The sequence below is a fragment of the Ammospiza nelsoni genome, chromosome 9 (genome assembly GCF_027579445.1).
Source record: "Ammospiza nelsoni isolate bAmmNel1 chromosome 9, bAmmNel1.pri, whole genome shotgun sequence".
Classification (NCBI taxonomy): Eukaryota; Metazoa; Chordata; class Aves; order Passeriformes; family Passerellidae; genus Ammospiza; species Ammospiza nelsoni.
This window is the reverse complement of record NC_080641.1, coordinates 36480917-36499910: the sequence shown is the minus strand read 5'-3', so window position 1 is coordinate 36499910 and position 18994 is coordinate 36480917. Positions and strand designations below refer to the sequence as shown.

The 18994-nt window shown below is 57.0% G+C and overlaps 2 protein-coding genes and 1 long non-coding RNA gene across 3 annotated transcripts; 2 read left to right on the top strand and 1 right to left on the bottom strand.

The window, feature by feature from the left end:
• Positions 1 to 4622: 4622 nt before the first annotated feature.
• Positions 4623 to 11381, bottom strand: LOC132076592 (steroid 21-hydroxylase-like). Its single transcript, XM_059477720.1, has 10 exons — positions 11195 to 11381; positions 10738 to 10827; positions 10061 to 10212; positions 9494 to 9589; positions 9114 to 9221; positions 8371 to 8457; positions 7827 to 8012; positions 6980 to 7140; positions 5871 to 5974; positions 4623 to 5281 (listed from the first exon to the last, which is right to left on the bottom strand). The coding sequence occupies exons 1-10, from the start codon at positions 11379 to 11381 to the stop codon at positions 5034 to 5036; spliced, it is 1419 nt and encodes a 472-aa protein (XP_059333703.1). The 3' UTR covers positions 4623 to 5033.
• Positions 11382 to 16293: 4912 nt separating this feature from the next.
• Positions 16294 to 17340, top strand: LOC132076895 (uncharacterized). The gene is made up of 2 exons (XR_009418978.1): positions 16294 to 16474; positions 16952 to 17340. It is a non-coding gene; the product is annotated as an uncharacterized LOC132076895 (long non-coding RNA).
• Positions 17341 to 17358: 18 nt separating this feature from the next.
• LOC132076591 (COMM domain-containing protein 4-like) lies at positions 17359 to 18117 on the top strand (the record flags this gene model as incomplete). Its single annotated transcript, XM_059477719.1, has 3 exons — positions 17359 to 17421; positions 17665 to 17704; positions 17798 to 18117. Coding segments are annotated over 3 exons (423 nt in total), but the record flags the coding sequence as incomplete, so codon positions are not given.
• Positions 18118 to 18994: the final 877 nt, after the last annotated feature.

Here is an 18994-nt window from a genome sequence, read left to right as displayed (position 1 = left end):
AGGGCAGGGCAGCTGCGATCATAAGTGGTACAGTGTAAGTACACACAATATAAGCTGATGCATACAGTGCAAGTCCACATAGAGTGTAAGTACACACAATATAAGGCGACATGCTTACATACATGCCAATTTTTAAATCTGTCCCAGGGATTCCCAACCTGCTACTCTCCCATCTCCAGGCTGTGGCCCCCGACTTATCTTTTGGATGATAGGTGATGGGAATCCATGTTGCACCTGCAATGAGTCTGCCTCGGAGGGCCCCATGATCACCTGTTAGCCTCTGGTCAGCTACAATAAAGAAAACCAAAACCAAAGTGTGAGTTCAGAGTTATGTGGGCCTAATCCCAGCAAGGCAGCTACTTGCCCTCTCCTGAGTGTGCCTGGCTCCTTCAGGCTCCAGCTTCATCCTGATTCCAAGGCTGTGGCCTTCATTAGGGGTGGCACCTGGGTTAGAGAAAGGCAAAGTTAAATGGCATTCCTGTGAGTGCAGTGGATCACCTTGTGTGCTTTAAGACATGTGAAAACCTCTGCTAGGCTTCTGAGAAGTCTCTTGGCGGGGGAGGGAGGGGGGGGGGAATGTGTCCTCAAATCAACAGCCTTTCTCACCCTGCTGCCTTCAAATCTCCCCCCACCCACAATAACTCCTATCTGGATACCTGCTCACCCTCCCTCTCCTAGTCACAACCCTTAACTCGCCTGAAGCCTCAATCTCAAACATCATCTTTGACACTAGGCAGATCCCTCTTGTGACAACATGATGAATCTGCTGAACAAAGTGTTATACTTGACAGAACTGGGAGCCTCTGGAAGATCTACTCCTCCTAAAAAATAATAAAAAACAAAACAAGAACAACACCAGAACTTGCAAATGCACTTTACCACCCCTAAACACAAAACCCGAAATTGTTAACTTAAATACTCCCTGTATTCCATGCTGTTTTCTTCAGTCTCTTCCAAGCCTCTATTGCTTTAGATGCCCAGAAACACCTGCTGAAAACAAGCTGAGATAAGCTGAAAGAGCCTCCTCAATGAAATGAGAGGAGAGTTCTTACCCCAGCACATCCCAGAGAGGGAATGAAGCTCCTCAGCCAAGGCTGGGGTTAATATACCCCTGATTGTGCTCGCCTCTCGTTCCCATGGCACCCAGGAAAAGGGAGGGGGCGAATCCCACCAAGCCCTCAGAGCAGCTGCAGCTGTTTGGCTTCTCTGGCTCAGATTCAAGGGCAGTAAAGGGCTTGTTATAGAAGAAAACTCTACAGAAAAATAACAGCGCTTTCTTTTTTGCAACAACTACTTGGAGCAGAAGAACAGAAAACTGGTAAAACATAAAACTTTGTGTTAAGGTTACACATCTAGCTAAATTGGGTAATTTGCTGTTAACTTATGTAATTATTCCTTGGTGATTACTAAGTAGTACATCAGTAGTACATGCTGCCTAGCCTGCTCGGGTGCTGCCCCTTGGCAAGAGGGTTCTTCCCTTGGCATTTTCTCAAAGTGATGCTCTACGCCCAGGTTGGCCTAGCAGCTCCCTAGTCCCTGCTGGATGCTTCAACCATAGCTCCCAGAGGGATGCTTGGGATACCCCCGTTAGCCCCTGTGGACTAGCAGCTCCCTGTGCAGGTGTGCCTGGGTAACCCTCTGAAAGCAGCTGGTCGCGTGGGGGGCTGCTAGACCTTGGAGCGGGGGAGGAGGTGAAAAAAGGTCATGTGGGGTGTTCCCTTCCCTACACAGCTCTTCGTCTGCCCCTTAAACTATGGGGTGCCAGACTTGCCTTTCCTTCTACCCCAAAACTGTCGCCTTCAGGTGCAAGGCGAGGTGACCTGGTTCTGAGGAAACGGCACGACGACCCACTGCCCAGGGTCACTCGGGCCAAGAACACACGCAGACACCAGTGTGGTGGACGGTTCAAGACCTTTACTGTCCCGCCTCATCGGGTTTTATACTGGGAAAGTTTTTTCCCTACGTCAGGGGGTCTTACTTTACTGTAATTGGTTAGTAAGGAGCAGAAAGTTACTAATGTTAGGGGGGACAACATTCTTGGGTGATCCTTTATCACTAGGAGTTAGGGGGAGAGGAGCTCTGCTGCTTTCCGTAACATCGCGAGATTTTCCGACCGCCCGACCCTATCCACTACATCTCCCCCCCCTTTTTTACAAATGAACGAACTAGTCATACTCATAGGTACTGAGATGAGGCATGAGGTTGTCTCTGGTCACAGCATTTGCTGTCGGCCTATGAACAGGATGTTGGCCCGTTCTAGGCGGGTCTGAACGAATGAGACTAGTTTGTTCAGCAGGCATGGTCCGAAGGTGATAGCTAAAAGTAGCATTGCCAATGGACCAATTAGGGTAGAAATTAGGGTGGTCAGCCATGGCGATCGATTGAACCAGGACTCGAACCAACCCTGTTGGGCTTCCCTGTATCTCTGTCTCTGAGCCAGTCTGTTTCGGAGCTCTGCCATGGAGTCTCTCACGACTCCCATGTGGTCTGCATAGAAACAACACTCCTCTTTCAAGGCGGCACACAGGCCCCCTTGCTGCATGAACAGGAGGTCCAGACCTCGCCTGTTTTGTAGGACCACTTCTGAGAGTGAGGAGACCGACTTCTCTAGATAGGAGATGGATTTCTCGATCCTCTGCAGGTCCTCGTCAATCGCTGCCTGCAGCTGGGACAGTCCTTGGTGCTGGGTCACCAAGGCTGAGACTCCCGTGGCCGTTCCTGCTGTTCCTAGGCCCAGCAGCATTGCGATAGTTATAACTGTTACTATTTCTCTTTTGTGGAGCTGGTTGGGTTCTTCAAAAAGGTGATACACTTCTTCATCTGCGTGGTACAGGACCCTAGGAACAATCAGAACTTGGACACAAAAGTCGTTAGAGTCATCGAATTTGGCAAGGAACACACAGGGACTCACTCCGGACAAAACTCATTAAAATTCTAAAAAATCTACCCCAAAAAATACCTTAAAATTCCCTCAAAAGCCCTAAAGATACCCTAACTCATAAAAAGTCCTAAAATTACCCTCAATAGTCCTAAAAAAAAATCCCTAAAAATCCTTCATCTCCTGTCAAATGAGACATGAGGTTAGGAATTAACTTGGGTTAGAAATCAACTTCAGATTTAAGTGGAATATGCTGTTTTGAATTGTTTAAGTTGTTTAGTCTGTTAAATTTGCTGTGTTCAAAAAAGCCTGTAGCTCTCAAAATTGTCTCAAACAAGGTGAAAGGAATGTGAGCTTCCAAGCTAGAGGAAGGTAAGAGGGGCCCCTTGGACCTTGAAATAAGAAGCAAGCCAAAACTGAGGCTGCAGGACACAACTGACAAACAGCGAGCTCTCTGCTCAAGGACTGACATTAACTAATTGTAATGCGATGAATATGCATGAACCTATTGCAAAACTTAATGCATATGCAATAGGCTGGGGGAAAAAGGGGAGTTTGGACTCTCTGATTGCGCGCATGTTCTTTAAGGAGTTATCCTGCATGCGTCCGACGCTGAATAAAGATACATACCCACTTCACGACTTTTACTAGTTGTGGAGTTTTTCCGCAAATCATGCGGACCCTGTGGGAAACCTGAGTTATGTCACCGGGGCGGGGGGAGCGCAGGGGCTGTGGGGATGATGGAGCGGGAGCTGCGGGCGGCACCCGCGGGGCGGGGGGCCCCGGGACCGGTGCGGCACCCTGCAGACTCTTCCCTTGAGGGTCCAATGTTTATTTTGAACATTTACCCTGCAGCTGGATAGCTCAGGTAACAACCCCTCCGTTGCCTTGTACTGCCTTATCTGGCCTACCTCTCCATTTCCTTCCATTATCTTGGCTTCCACTGCCTCCCCTTGCCTTGCCTGGACCCCTTGTCTGCCCCTCCCTTTCCTCGTGTTGCCTTTACCAACCCTCCCTTCTGTCGTCTTGCCTTCTCCTCTGTTGTTTTGCCTTGTTTAACCCTCCCTTGCATAGCGTTTCGTACCCTTCCTTTTTTTGCCTTACCTAACCCACACTTGCATTGGTGCCCTCTTGAATTGCCTCTTCCTCCTTTGCCTTTCCTCACCGACCAACCTTTCCGTTCCCTTGCCTTGCCTACCCCTCCTTTGCCGTTGCCCCCATTTCGACACATGACTCGAGGGGCGCGGACGGTCTCGTTCCCTCCCTGCCCCTCCTCGCTGTTCTCTCCCTCGGGTTTTTGCGCCGGGTGAGTGCTCCTGAGTGCCCCCGCTATGTTCGGAGCGGGCACTCCACCCTGCAGCGCCCGCTCCTCCAGGCCCTCGCTCTGGGGACGGCGCTCTACTCCCCTCCCGCCCCCAACAGCTCTAAGCCAATCGGTTGCCAGGCACACCAGGCCTCGGCCAATCAGAGCGCTTCATGCTTTGAGTCGCCTGTTGCCAGTCAGATCAGCAGAACGCAGCGCCCCGCACAAACCCGCCGTATCTCGCAGGGCTGCGAGCCCAACCCGGACCGCAGCCTCTCCGGGGAGGGCTTTGCGGAGCGGGGAAGTGCAAATCAGCCAGACCGCTATCTTCTGATGCTGTCCGAGGGCTGTGGCGGGTGCCGAGAGTGGCCGGTCAGGGTGGGCGCAAGGCTGGGCTTCGGGCGTTCCGGACGTTTAGGGGGTCCCAGGAAGAGCCGGGACTTGTGGGTTCAAAAGCACAAATTTTATTAGGAGGAGATAAATGGGGCCCTCCCACACTGCATTGACTCAGGCATCCGGGAGAGACCCAGCTATCTGGTTTTGAATGGGGGCACGCAGGGGTCAGGTGTCAGGTGAGTTGGGATGGAGTCACGCAGGGTTCAAGCAGAGTCAGATGGGGTTAGGTAGGGTCACAGCTGGGGTCATAGCCGGTGTCAAGGTGAGGCATAGGGTTGGCAGGGGTGAGGCCGATGTCAGGTGGGGTCAGTCAGGGGGTCACGGTCAGCCAGGTTCAGGCAGTGTCACACAGGCTCAGGTGAAGTCAGGTGTATTCAAGAAGGGTCAAAAAAACCTCAGGTGAGTCACAGTGTGTTCAGAAAAGTAATAAAGTGGTCAAGTGGAGTCAGGCCAGGGTCAGGGTAAGCCCGGGGGCTGGCAGGGCACCATACGCAGGCGAAAGGAGGGGCAGCGCAGCACCGTGCCCGGTGAGCCCCTCAGCCCCGGCAGTCCCTCCGGGCCCGGCTCCAGACGGAATTCCCGCAGGATCAGCCCCAGGAACACGAAGAGCTCGGCCCGCGCCAGCCCCTCCCCCGGGCACGATCGCGCCCCGCAGCCGAACGGCAGCAGCGACTGCGAGGGGGCGCCCGGCGCCAGGAACCGCTCTGGGGGGCGGCGGGTCAGCTCCGAGGGGTGCAGGGGGACCCGCAGGATCGGGGGGTTCCGGGGGGGGACCCACAGGCTTGGGGGGAGCGGGCGCCATGGGGGGACCCAGGACTTAGGGGCGGACCTCCACAAGTTTGGAGGGTGCCTGGGGGTTCCCCAGGTTGGACTTTGGGGTTCAGAAGGGAAACATGGGGGTTTGGGGTGACCCAGGGGCTCAGAGGGAGCCTAAGATTCGGGGGAGACCCCAGGATGACAGAGGGGATTCACATGTTTGGGGAGGGTTCAGACACCTGAGGGGGGTCTCAGGGGTTTCGGCAGGGGGGTAGAGGGGAGGAACAGGTTTTGAGGGGGGTACACAGATATATGGGAGAACTAATGGGGATGGTGGGGGGTAACCACAGGTTTGGGGGAGGGGGTGTGGGGTTGGGGTGGTTCAGGCATCGGGGGGGGGGGGACACTCATGACACAAAGGTGTTCCCAGGATACCCAGGAATCAGGGAAAACACCATGGCTGGGGGAACCCAGTTTGATGTTTGAGGAAACCCAGGAGTTCAGGGGGGCACTCAGAGTGCAGGCATACCCACATACCGGGCAGGAAGACCTCAGGGTGCTGCCAGATGTCAGGGTCCTGTTGGGCTGCCAGCAGGTTGGGGATCAGGACAGTGCCGGCTGCCACGGGGAGCCCCCCAAGACTGGAAGGGGACAAGGTGCATGGAGATAGACTGCGGTCTGCTGGGGGCTACTGAAAGTTACATGGGCCATACTGAGACCTACTGAGGCTCTCTGGGGGCTCACTAGGTATGACTGGATGTCTGTTTGGGTCTACAGGGTCTATACTGAGATCTGGTAGGTGCTGCTGGGAGTTACTGGGTGTCTGTTGGAGTCTACTGGGGCTCTCTGGGGTCTCCTGGGATCTATTAGGTGCCTACTGGAATTTGCTGATGCTATACTGGAATCTACTGGAGCCATACTGACACCTACTAGAATTTATTTGGGGTCTACTGGCACACTGGGTGGGATCTGCTAGCGCCATACTGGGATCTGGTGGAGTCCTACTGGAGCTCTCTGGTATCTACTGGCTATCTGTCGAGGTCTACTGGGGCCATACTGGGGTCTACTGGGCTCACTGGGAACTGCTGGACCCATCGTGAGCTTTTCTGGGGGCTACTGGATGTCTACTGGGGTTTCGTGGGGCTACCTTGGACTTACTAGGATATATTGGGAACTCCTGCTGGGATCTTCTGGGCTCTGCTGGGGCCTACTGAGGCTATTCTGGAATCTTCTAGGATCTACTGAGTGTCTGTTAGGGTCTACTGGGGTCATACCAGAACCTGCTGGGGCAAGTGGAATGTACTGGGGTTATACTGGGGCCTACTGGGACCTAATGAGTCTTACTGGGATTTATTGGGCCCTGTTGAAGCCTACTGGGTCCTACAAGGACTTACCAGACTGTACTGGTCTATTGGAGTCTACTGTGGGCCTACTTCTACTGGGCCCTACTGGTAAATATTCTGCATATTCGGGTCTTACCCGGGCCATGCTGGGACCTGATGGGTCTTAGCGGGACTTGCTGGGGTCTAATGGGCTCTGCTGGGTTCTCCCGGACCCTACTGATGATACCAGGTGGACCCTTCCTGTTCTGTGGTGGTTGCCCCTCACCCAGGCTGGCCGGTGGCGGCTCCTCCCTGCCCTGGTACCTGGTGTGGCTCAGGGCGCAGTGGGGCAGCGCCAGGGGCGCAGGGGGTCGCAGCCGCAGGGTCTCGCTGACGGTGGCCTGAAGAAGGGGCAGGCGCCCCATGTCCCCTGGCCCGGGTGGTCCCTGTGCCCCCTGCAGCTCCGCCCGCAGCCGCACCTGCAGCTGCACAGGTGTGCCATGTCTGCCATGGGGCACCAGGGGAGGGGGTGCATCCCAGGGGGCACACAGTGGCAATGGGATGACAGGGCGACTCCCCAGAACCCCAGACCCCCCCAAACTCACCAACCTGCCCCTGGGACCCCAAACCATCCTCAAGCCTGGCCCTCTCCCTTGGCAACCCCCTTGAACTCCCAGATCCTCCCCAGACCTGTCCTGAGACCCAACCCCCACCCCAGACTTGCTCCTCCCTCCTCCTTGGGGACACCCCTGAGCCCCCAGATCTCTCTCTTAGGACCCTCTATCCCTGGACCCTGAGCCACCTCTCCATGGAAACCCCAAACCAAGGAGCCACATAGAGACACAGACACAGCTCTGAAATGTCTGAGAGATCCATGGGGCACCTCAGGGTGGTGCAAGGGCACAGTGTCAGCCATGGGGAGGAGGACGTGGGGGACATGTAGGACACAGGTGGGGATATGGGACCCCCAAGTACACACATGGAGCCCTGGCACTGTACAGGGGACAGAGGGTGCTCCACATCATCTGGGGGCAGAGCAGCAGGAAACCCACGGAGAAGGGAACATGAGGGACATATGGAACACAGGATGTAGGGGGGGACACAGGACCCCTGGGGACACAGAGGACCCCCCCAGGGCTGCATGGAAGACATGGAGGGACATGTGTTTCACCTCGGGGCGGTGCAGCAGGAAGGCCACAGCCCAGCCCAGCGCCGCCGCAGTGGTCTCGGTTCCCCCAATGAACAGGTCCACCAGCGCCATGTGCAGCCGGGGGGGGCTCAGGGGGCCCTCCCGTGCCCCAGGATTACGCCCCAGCAGTGCCCCCAGAACTGAGTCCGGGGGAGGGGAGGGGCACGCCTGGCAAAGGGGTGACACGTGTTGGGGGTTTCTCCTGATCCCCAGCTGCCCCCAAACACGGGAGTCTCTTCCAAATCCCCAAGTCCACCTAAACCCCTGGCCCTCCCCAAGGCCTTACAAGCCTCCCAGACCCCCGGCTCCTCCCATCCCCTTGGGTCCCCCCAAACCTCTGTTTCCCCAAAAATATGTGGGTGCCCCCAAGCCCCTGGGTAGCCCCCAAACTCCTGGTTTCCACCCAGAACCTGAGTCCTTCCAGACCCCCATGTAGTTTCCAAAGCCCTGGGTTTCCCCTGAGGCTCTGTTCCAACTGCACCGCTCCTGACCTCGGGCTGCCTCCCAGCTCCCCGGGCCTCCCCACCTGATGCCGCTGGATCTGGGTCTCCACAAACATGTCACGGTGCTGGACAAGCTGCAGCAGCTTCCGCAGTCCCGGGTTGGGCAGGGCCTGCGCACAGGGACTCCATGGGGACCCCCACCGCCAAGAAACCTTTGACCTCAGAGAGACACCCGCTCCCCCAGAGATGCTGCCTGAGTCTCCTGAGCCCCAGAGATACCCTATGGCCGCTCCCCTGGGCCATACAGACCCCTCCAATGTCCTACAGGCATCCTCAGCACCACAGAGACACTTTACCCCACCTCAGCCCTATACAGCCCCCACAACTGCCCCTCCCAGGCCCAGAGATCCTCAACACCATATAGACCCTGTAACACTCACCCTAGCCCCACACAAACACTATAACCCCTGTCCAGCCCCATTAGAGTTATAGGGTCCCTTCCCAGTACCACAGACACCACCCAAGCTCTCTATGGACCCTATAAGCTCTCTGTCAGCTCTCCATACCCTTCTCCAGTCCCACACAGATGCTATAACCTCACTCCCAACCCCATATAATCCCACCAGCCCCATATCTCTCCCATGGGCCATATAATCCCCCTGAGACTCACAGCCCTTCCCAGGCCCCCAAGGGCCCATAGTCCCCCTGTAGATCTCCACAATTCCCTTATTGCCCCCATAGGGCTCTATAGCTCTGGGCTCCATAGACCCTCATGCAGCAAAAAGGCCACAGCCCCACAGCCACCCCCAGGAGCTGCCAGGCTCACCCGCAGCAGGGGCAGCAGGTCCAGCACCCGAACACTGCTGTGCCCCCAGACCTGCAGCAGCTCCCCCAGGCAGCGTGAGAAGGCCCGGAGCTCCCCTGGAGGGGGCACCTGGAGGAGAACACACCTGTGTACTGCCCAGTACTCAATTGTCTCTGGATCCCCCAGAACACCCCGAACATCATTTCAGACATTCGGGCCCCCTCAAATTCCTATGTGCCCCCAAACCCCTGCCACCCACACACAAATTGGTCAGTCCCCCCAAACAGCTGGATGTTCCCTCCACAGACTCCTGGGTCCCCCCCAAACCCTGGGCCCCCATAAAAACTGGGGTCCTCCTCCAAACCCCTGTCTCCATCCTGGGCCCCCTGCCAGATCCTCACCAGCTCCCCAAAGAGGAGGCGTGCGATGGTGCTGCAGGTGTGGAAGGTGAACACCTCAAAGGGGTCCAGGGGGGCCTCCCCATACGAACGCAGCTCCTGGGGGAAAGAGAAGGTTAGAGAGAGCCCCAGAGCAAATAAAGGGGGACTCCAAGGCTGGTTTAGGGGGTCGCACAAGAGAAGTGCAGAGCTCTGAGGGAGTTATGGGGACTCACAGGGATAATGCCCTTTTGGGGTGCAGAGGGTGAGGTTTGGGTGGGTAAGTTTTGGGGGACAGTGATGCGGGTGCAGGGTTTGGGGATCAGGTTTGGGATGCAGAGATTGGGGGATGAGTGCAGGGGGTAGGGTTTGGGGGGCAGTTTCCAGATGCAGGGGACATGGTTAAGGTGCATGGGTGGGGTTTGGGTGAAGGGAGTGAGGCTCAAGGTATCAGTTTTGGGGTGCATTGGCCAGGGTTTTGCTGGTCAATATTGTGTGGGGATCTGTTTTGCAATGCTGGGAGGATCAGTTTTGGGGGTGTCGGGGTTGCAGAAGGATCATTTTGGGCAGGAGTCGGTTTCAGGGTCTCACCTCACACAACTCCCGGCCCTGCAGCCAAAGGAGGGGCCCGAGACGCCCCCCAGCCCGTGCCAGTGCCCCCCGAACTGCTCCCCGCTGCTGTCGCCAGCCAGGGCAGGGGTCTCCCAGTGCCAGGTCCCGGCCCCCCCGTGACACCAGCAACCCTGGGGTTGGGCAGGAGCAGTAAGGGACCCCCAGAAACCCCCCAGCCCCTATAGGGACCCACCTCCAATACACCAGGGGTGTGCTACAGGGCCCCACTACCTCATAAAGCCTCCTTCAACCCCATAGCCGCTTCCTCCATGGGACCCTCCTAATGCCACCCTGGAGGCTGAAGGGTGTGTCTGGTGGGGCAGAGACCTCTAGAAACTGCCCTAGCCCCTACAGACAACCCACCCCTCCAGAACTGCCCCCCCCCCCCCCAGTACCCATGTCCCCAACTCCATTGGGACCCCCTCCCAATCCCGTAACAACCCCTTCAATCTCATAGGGACGCCCTCAAAACCCATAAGGACTTGCCATCCCACAGGGCCCCCCCAAACCCTTAGAGACCCTCCCCGAGCCCCACAGAGAACCCCAGAAACCACACAGTGACTCCCTTCAAATCCCCCGAAGGGCTTCACTACACACAGGATACTCCCCAAACCCCACAGGAACCCCTCCAACCGCCCCCCACCCCGCCGCCATACCCAGATAGCTGTGGGGGCGCCCCAGCCAGTCCCCCCAGTGCCGGACCAGCGCCTCGCGGATGGTCGCCACCGAGCTCGGCACCAGCACCTCTGCAGGGAAGAGGAGGGGCTGGGGGTACTCCAAAACTGGGGGAGATCCCAAACCAAGTGGGGAGTTCCTGGCGTGGGATTTTGGGGAGAGCATCGGGGGATTAGGGCCCCAAGAAAGGTTTGGGGGGGTTTGAGGAGAGGTCCCCACCGCAGGGGGAAAGGGCAGAGTTGGGGGCTCGGAGAGTCCCTGGGGAGCAGGGAGGGGGGTTTGGGGGGCTGTGGGGTCCCGGGCGGTTGGGTTGGTGTCGGGTTCGGGGGTCCCGGGCGGCTGGGGTGGGGTCGGGTTCGGGGGTCCCGGGCAGCTCGGTCAGGGTCGGGTTCGGGGGTTCCGGGCAAGTTCGGCTGGGGTCGGGGATCCCGCACTCACCGCGGCCCGCCGCGCGCAGGCGCAGCACGGGCCCGTGCCGCCGCGTCAGGCGGCTCAGGTGCAGCGCCCCCTGTGGGTGCAGCAGGTGCAGCACGCCCCAGCGCGGGCCACGCCCATCGCCACGCCGCGACAGTCGCGACAGCAGCGACAGCGACAGCAGGCCCAGCAGCAGCGCCGCAGCCGCCATGGCCCGCGGGGTGGGGGGGCGGACCGGAGAGCCCTTATATTGGGGAACCCCACAACCACGCCCCATGCAGCCCCACCCCCTAAGTCCTGCCCCTCTCAGGTGGCGCACACGCACCCTACTACGACAACCCGCCACCGCCAGCATAAAAGTGGACCCTGGGCCCAGCCCCATAAAGAGCGCCCCTTAAAACCCCACCCCTCGAGGCTCGGGCCTCACACGGGAGGCTTAAAGCCCCGTCTCACGTCAAGCCCTGCCCCGCACCGGCCGCTCTGCCTTTGTAAAGGGGAGCCCTACGCCCCTGCCCTGGAGGCAGCCCCCCATCCTCTATAAAACAGACCCGAAGTCCCTGCCCCGGGATCCCTGACTCCTGATGCATTGATTCCTCCATAAAGCAAACCTCTAATCCCTAACCCCCCAAAATGACCCCACCACTATAAAAGTGCCCCCTCAAGCCCTGCCCCTCCAAACACCACCTTATTAAGGGGACATTTTAAGCTTCACCCTCCTCCTCACCTCCCCAAATATCCCCTATCCCAATTCCCACAGCCCTCGTGGAGGTGCTCCCACCCCCCCCCTTAAGTCCCTGCACCCAGAGCCTCCTTCACAGGTGCCTGCCCCCAATTTCCCTCACTCTAGCAGCAGCATTTGAGGATCAGAGACATTTATTGGGGTCCAGCAGAAGTGAGGGAGGTCTCCAATAGAGTGTGAGTCCTAGGGATGTCCCCTTGGGGGATGATGTCCCTCCAGTTCCCGGGTCCTGGAATGATTACAGGTGGGGACTCACAATAATCTGAGAAGTGCTGAAGTCAGGAAGGGGACCCCCACCCGGGGATGTGTTGCCCGGGGAGTTTGTGGGGTGCTATGGTGGGGGCCCTCAGGAGGGGTATTGAGAAGGGAGTTCCAGGTGGGGGATGTCTCAATGTGGGGATCTCTCAGGGACCCCCCAATAGGATTAGGGATGTGAAAGTGTCAGGAGGGGGGCTCCTGTGGGTGGGTGCCAGGGATTGGGCCATGGTGTGGGGATCCCGGGGGTGCCCCCCATCAGACGCTCCCCCTCTGGGGCCCTTGCAGGTGTTGGGCCAGCTGCAGGTCCTTGGGGAGCAAGAGGATGCAGTGGGCAGTGAGAACAGTTATGAATCCTCCATCACCTGCACTGAAGCCCCTCAGCATCCCCTGACCCCTTGGCAGCATCTCCCAGGGGCAGAAACCCCCTAAACACACTCTCAGGGCACAGGGTCCTTTCAAATCCAGCCACTGGCAGCTCAAACACCCTGTACCCCTCAAAGTGGGTAGTGGGCCCCAGTATCAAGTGACCCTCTCCCCATACCCTGACAGACCTCCCCCTGGGGGAAGGGGCCCCCACATAGCACTTCCCACAGCCCTCCATCCATGGAGGCCACAGACCCCCCGCCACTACAAACCTGTCAGCCCCATGGGCTCTCCCTGAGCCCCAACAACGTCCCCTTAGCACCCACAGATATCCTCCTAGACCTCCCTAAGCCCCCAGAGCCACCCCCAGGATCTGCCACAGCCCCTCTGGACACCCCCACCCCCTGAGTACCCATAGCTCCCTTCCAACTGCCCACAGAACCCTCCCAGCCCCCCCCCCCCCCCACCCCAAACCCCCACAGGAGGGTTCCCCTTGGACCATCTTTGGTCCCCCTGCAGCACCAGCTGACACAGGGGGACACGGGGAATGTTGGGGGACATAGGAGGACATGGAGGACGTGGTGACACGAGGGGGATATGGGGGACATGGGGACATCAGGGTCATGGAAGGCACAGGAGTCGGAATGATGTGGGTGGGCGTAGGGGACATGGAGGGGGGCTGTGGGAGACATCAGGACATGGGAAGACAGGATGGGGACATCCTGATCTGGGGCCATATCGCCCTGGGGAGACCTTGGGGACACCCCAGGAAGGGGGACAAGGGGGTGACATCCTGGGGAGATCCTGAGCGTGGGGACTTGGAGGGCACCCCCCTGGCGACATCCACTGTGGGGAAAGGGGACACAAAGCCTAGGGGCATGGAGACAGTGCTCTAGGGACCCCCAAATGGGACAGGGCGCCAGTGCCACCACAGGGGAAGGGGCACAGGGGACATGCATCCCCTGGGGGATGGGTGGACGCAAGGACATCAGGAGGCACACAAGGACACTGCAGGAGGACAAGGCCATGTGCTGGGGGGAAGGCAAGGACGTGGTGGGGCTGGAACAGTGTGGAGGGGGGGCTTTGTGTAGGGGTGGTCCCAGGGGCCTCCAGGGAGTCTTTAGGGGGGCCCAGGGTGGATTTGGGTGGTCCCAGGGGCTTCTCAGCAGATGTTTGCACATCGCAGGGTGGATTTGGGGGATCCAGAAGGTGGTGAGGGACCCCAGGGGAGATCCTGGGGTAGATTTGGGGGCATCTAATGGGGGTTGGAGGGTCCTGGGAGGGGGTGAGGTTCCCAGGCACTCTGGGGTGTATGAGGGTGGGTTTAGGGGGTCTGGAGGGGGTTTGAGGGTTCCAGAGAGTGTTTGTGGGGATTCTGAAGGTGGAATTTGGTGTTCCAGGGTAGACTGGTGGAAGGGCAGTCTGGAGGGTCCCAGTTGGTGTTTGGGGGATTCCTGGGAGGGAGGGAGAGGTTTTCAGGTTACATTTGGGGGCTGCCAGAGGGTCCCAGGGAGTAGAGAGTGTCTGGGGGGGGGGGGGGGGGGAGGGGGTGTCTCGTGGTGAATTTGAGGGATCAGGATGTTCTTGAGTGGATTTGGAGTGTCCCAGGGGTTGTTTGTGAGGATCCCAGGGTTGATTTGGGGGGTGCAGGGTGGATTTTGGGTGTCTAGGGCAGGGTGGATTTTGGGTGTCCCATTCTGCGATTAGTCCTCAGATCCACAGTGAGTATCCCTTGTAGCAGTGACTCTTTCTGCAGCACTGCAGTCCCCACCCCGGCCCCAGTGATTTCAGCTCCAGTCCCACAAGCTTTATTTAACTGCCAGCTCTTCTTTTACACTTTCTGCTCTAAATCTTCACAGTAGTGCCACACAATACTACTTGTGCTTCTCAGGACAGGATCTTTCTTTTAGCTCTCGTTCTTGAGCTCTGATCACAGTTCTTACAGCAATTTCAATTCCAACCATGCAGTTCACCTTCCCGCTCCACAATCCCTATCCCAGTCCCACGGGGGTTTTACACCAAACCCTACCATATTTCTGTCTCCTCCAGGTCTGCTGCCTCAGCTCCAGCTCCTCAGCTTCCTACTGGCTGCAGCTAAAAGCTGCTCATGCTTCTCACTGCACCTTGGGGCTGTTGATAAGGCCACAAATCAGTTACTGCCATCATTACAATTTCAGTATCTCTAGAAGCTGTCCCATCCACCCACCCAGCCCTAAGTGGCAACCCTAAGTGGCATCCCAACTCTGGGGACACTGGAGGCCTGAAGCTCAACATCCACCCTCCCCCTCACCCTGGCTCTCAGCCCAGCACCTGCACAAAGGCCCCCTCACCTCCCCTCAGGCAGCTCCAGGGGCTGGCAATAGCCACTGGACTCCTGCCCCCCCCCATCCCAAAAGGCACTCTTGGGCTGGTTCTTGGGCCCTAGAACCCTCTGAGCCCTCACACCCTCAGCCCCTTGTTGGTACCACAGGGCAGGGGCTGGGATCCCCCAGGCATAACCTGCAGGCCCTGTGCTGCAGCTCCATGCCTTCCTCCCATGGCATTTATCTAGCCTCAGCATTTCCACCACTCCACGTTGTTTTGGGCCTGGCTCATGCCAAAATCATTATTCCACACCCTGGGGTTTTATGTCCCCACTGCTCTCACAACTGGTGCTTCAGTCCCAGTCCCACAACCCTTACCGAATTAACATGAGATATCTAGTAAAGAAAACAAATCAAACAAAAAAGATGTATTAAAACAGGCAATAATAAAATAACACAATTTAAAAAAAAAACATTACAAGTAAAAACAAAATAAAGTAATAAAAATACAAAAAGCAAGCTTTATTCCTCGTATTCTGAACATTTCTTTAAATCCAGAAAACGCAAAACGGCTACTTTCAGCCCCCAGAGACAGCAGGCAGTGCCCCCCCCCCCCCCCCCCCCCCGCACCGCGCCGCGCCACTCCAGGCCCCACACCAGCCGCCGGCTACCCGAGCCACGCAGGGCGCGGCAGAAAGAACTGGACGCGGCCGGCCCCAGATACGGCCGCAGGCGTCGCGTCCGTGCTCACCAGCGCTCCCCGGATCAGCTGCCGCGGGGGTCCCGTCCTGGCGCAGCGCCGCTCCTCGGACCGCGCATCCGCAGCTCCCGTCGCTCCCAGCTTCACCGCCGAACTGACGCCATCGCGCCCCAACGCCCGCTATTTATGCCCCACGGGCGGACAGCCAGCCAATCACAACCCGAGGCAGCGCCTGCCGGCTCCACCAATCCCAGCCCGCCCATTCCCGCCGCGCTCCGCTCCGCGACTCCCCGCGGTCCCCTCAAGCGCTGCTCCCGCCGCCGCCATTGCTGTGGCCGCGTCCGCCCGCTGCCCGCCGCCTGCCCGCTTCCCTGGACCAGAACCTGATCCCGACCAGGACCTGAACTGGAAGCTCCCGGCCGCCCTTCCCGTCCGCAACAGCGCCTGCCGAGGCAGCGGCAGCGGGGACGCTGCTCCGCCGGCTCCCAAAGCGGCGGTGGCGGGAGCGGCGCCTCAGACGTACGGGCGAGCGGGGCCAGTCTGAGGCGGCGAGCCGCGACTGAGCGGGCTGAGGTCGGCGAGACCGCTTCCGGTTTGAAAGGGCGGCTGTGATTGGACAGGGCGGACGGAGAAAGGCGGGCCGTGATTGGCAGGCTTAGGAGCCGTCAGGCTGAGGCCCGTGGGAGCGTGGGGCGGAGCTCGGGCTGCCCGAAGGGCTCGCAGGCGGCGGCGGCGGCGGCGGCGGCGGCGGCGCTCGCCAAACCCCCGTCCCCTTCTCCGGCCTTCTCTCGTGCCCAGGTCCCGGCGAAAAGACCCCCGCAGAGCCCCTACCGGAGCGCCCCATCGGCACTCGGGGCAGGAGGCGGAGAGGAGTGTAGCCCGGGAGGGGTTCCGGGTCGTCTTTGCGGCAGCAGGGCGGACTAGGGAGCGGCGGCGATTTGGTGAGGAGAGGGCTCGGGAGCGGGGAGGGCGTGCAGCGCCCGCTGCGGGCTCTGGGTGCCTCTTCTACCGCAGTGCTTCCGCTTCTGCGGGGACTTGGCCTGCCCCGACTGGCCGAGATCAGCACCCTGGCCAAAGTTAAGTGCCCGCGTCCCCCTGCCCGCCCTCCGCCTGCTGCGGGCCCGCTGCTCACCCTCGTCGTCGGATGTTGTAGATGATAAAACAATATTGGCTTTCACATTCATAGATTAGCTTTTTGCATTACAAGTATTTTGATATGGTAAAACTTATACTTACTTTTAACTGCTTTGTATAGTGTAATATGCCAGTTTATGTATGCACTGTATATTTCATATGAATAGTAGCCTGATAAATATATCGTAGGCTTTAGCAAAATGTTGAAATAGAAACTAAAGTACTTCCATGTAACTAACTCAGAAAATGGTGTAAAGCAATTATTCTGTTTATTATAACTGCAGACTGCCCCTACCAAGTGATAATAGTGACAAAAAGAGCTTAAGCATCCAGGAAGCATTTATCGACTCTTATCGGTATTATCAGGGAGTGCGAAGCAACAGGATAAAACTACAGGAAGAAATAAAATGTGTAGACCTCATTTACAGAACGTTCTGCAGACAAGTCAGAGGTTAAAACCAAACAAGAGAGTTCCTGGAACATCAAAAAGTCAAAGGAATGTTTGAATAATGTGTAAGTTAATGAATATGCATGTAACCTCAGCAATGTAACAGTATATAGTGAACATGTTTTTAAGCTACCTCTGTGCTCTTTGGCTGTGTGCTAAAAGCATCCCAGTGCTGGATTATTTTGTCCTTTTATCCTTTAATAAACTTTTAAAAATTTTAAAGAATGAACTCTGTTTATCACATCAGTGAAGCTTAAGCTGATCTGCATCCAGGTGTTTTGGGACCTGCTGGGGCAGGCCATCGAGGTAAGTGTGGGGCTACTGCAGTGGAGGCCAAGTATTTCAACACAATAGCATAATCAGCAACGTTAATTAATTTTGTGTTCCTCATGCAAGCCTCAGCCTTAAGAACTCTACCAGCCTCTAATAGGATTAATAATACGCATAGTAAGTGTTACTAGTATTAATATTTAGGTAAGGATTGTTAGTGTTAACACTGGTACTAAGTATGTTAGCTGGTATTTACTGTGAAGCTCTGCTCTCCCACAGTATGACAAGGTCCTGAAGCTGTTCTCAGGTGCACAGTTAGGTGAGCACTGCTGTCCTTACCACGATCCCCCGATGGAGCCATGCTCCAGAGACGGGCAGCAATGAATCTGCAGGTGCCTTCCCAAGGTGACAGAGCTCGCCCTCTCTCCTTCCCATCTGCAGTCAGGGGATGTGAAGGCAACCATTGCTGTCCTCGGCTTCATCATCTCCAGTGCAGCCAAGCACAGCATAGACAATGAGTCTCTGTCAAGTGAGCTGCAGCAGCTGGGACTGCCCAAAGGCAGGGGAAGCCCTCAGGGTGGCACCATCAGCCAGACCTGCTGGGATGTTGCTTACAGTTCCCAGCCCTGCCTTCTTCACACCCAGATGGAGGGCAGGCTGCCTGCTGTGCTGTCCTCCATCACCTCCCTTCTGTACCATCCGTCCCTGGGGGCTCCTCAGGTGCTTTGGTGAGGTTTGGCAGCTGCAGGTCTGGTGTGAGCAGAGGGATTCTTCTCTTGTCTCCCCTCATAAGCAAAGCATGCCAGCCAGCTGTGCTGTTTTACATGTCACTGACCCACAAAATTGCAGGAGACTGAGGACTCGTAACAGGTGCAGGACAGGTTCAAAAGGAACTTGGGACAAAACCTCTGTCTTTGTCAGTCCAAAGGGACAGCAGAGCTCACATCTGCTCACAATAATCCTCTGGAGAGCGGAGCAATGTTTGTATGGAAAGATGACTGGGGGTAAAATCAGTGGAAACCGAGTTACATTTGTATCCTAACAGGAGCTATAATGGGACAGAAATTTTAGGGTAAAATACAGGTGCTGTTCCCAGGATGGAGCTGGGTTGGCATGCTCCACAATGATTCCCCATACAACCATAAGGACCTGCTAAGGGGGGTGGAGTGGAATGGGGCACCACAACCAGGCTCTGCCAAAATCTTTGCAGGGGCAGCTACTCCATGGTACTTTGAAGCTTATTAACTGCATAGCAAGGGCTATTTGGCATATGTAGGAACACTTTCCAACCTAGCATCTGAAGATCAATTTAGAGGAGGCGCCTCTAAGTCGAAAGCCAGCCAGACCTTATGTTCTTAGCACCATTCATTTAGAAGAAATCCTGTTACATTTGCAAATTTAAGAGGTGACACCCCCATTCAGACCGTGGCTCCTGGGTGCGAACAATAGCTCTTCAACAGCAAGGAAATCTGCATGCCCTAGTGTCTCAAGGTCACTTCACCTGAGAGTCCAGAGACCCAAATCCAGCCAGAGTCCTAGCTCCCAGAAAACTTCAGCTATAAGAAATCCTTCAAAGTGTGCAATTCTAGGAGTGGAAATCCTACAGGAA

Bases quoted from the DNA above. Each gene is read 5' to 3' on its own strand.
- LOC132076592 (XM_059477720.1), bottom strand. From the start codon at position 11,381: ATGGCGGCTGCGGCGCTGCTGCTGGGCCTGCTGTCGCTGTCGCTGCTG. The intron at 9,590-10,060 runs GTGAGACCCTGA...TCTTTCCCCCAG, and splicing joins AGGGCCGGGAGTTGTGTGAG to GAGCTGCGTTCGTATGGGGA. The intron at 8,013-8,370 runs GTGGGGAGGCCC...CCCCTTTGCCAG, and splicing joins CCCAGATCCAGCGGCATCAG to GCGTGCCCCTCCCCTCCCCC.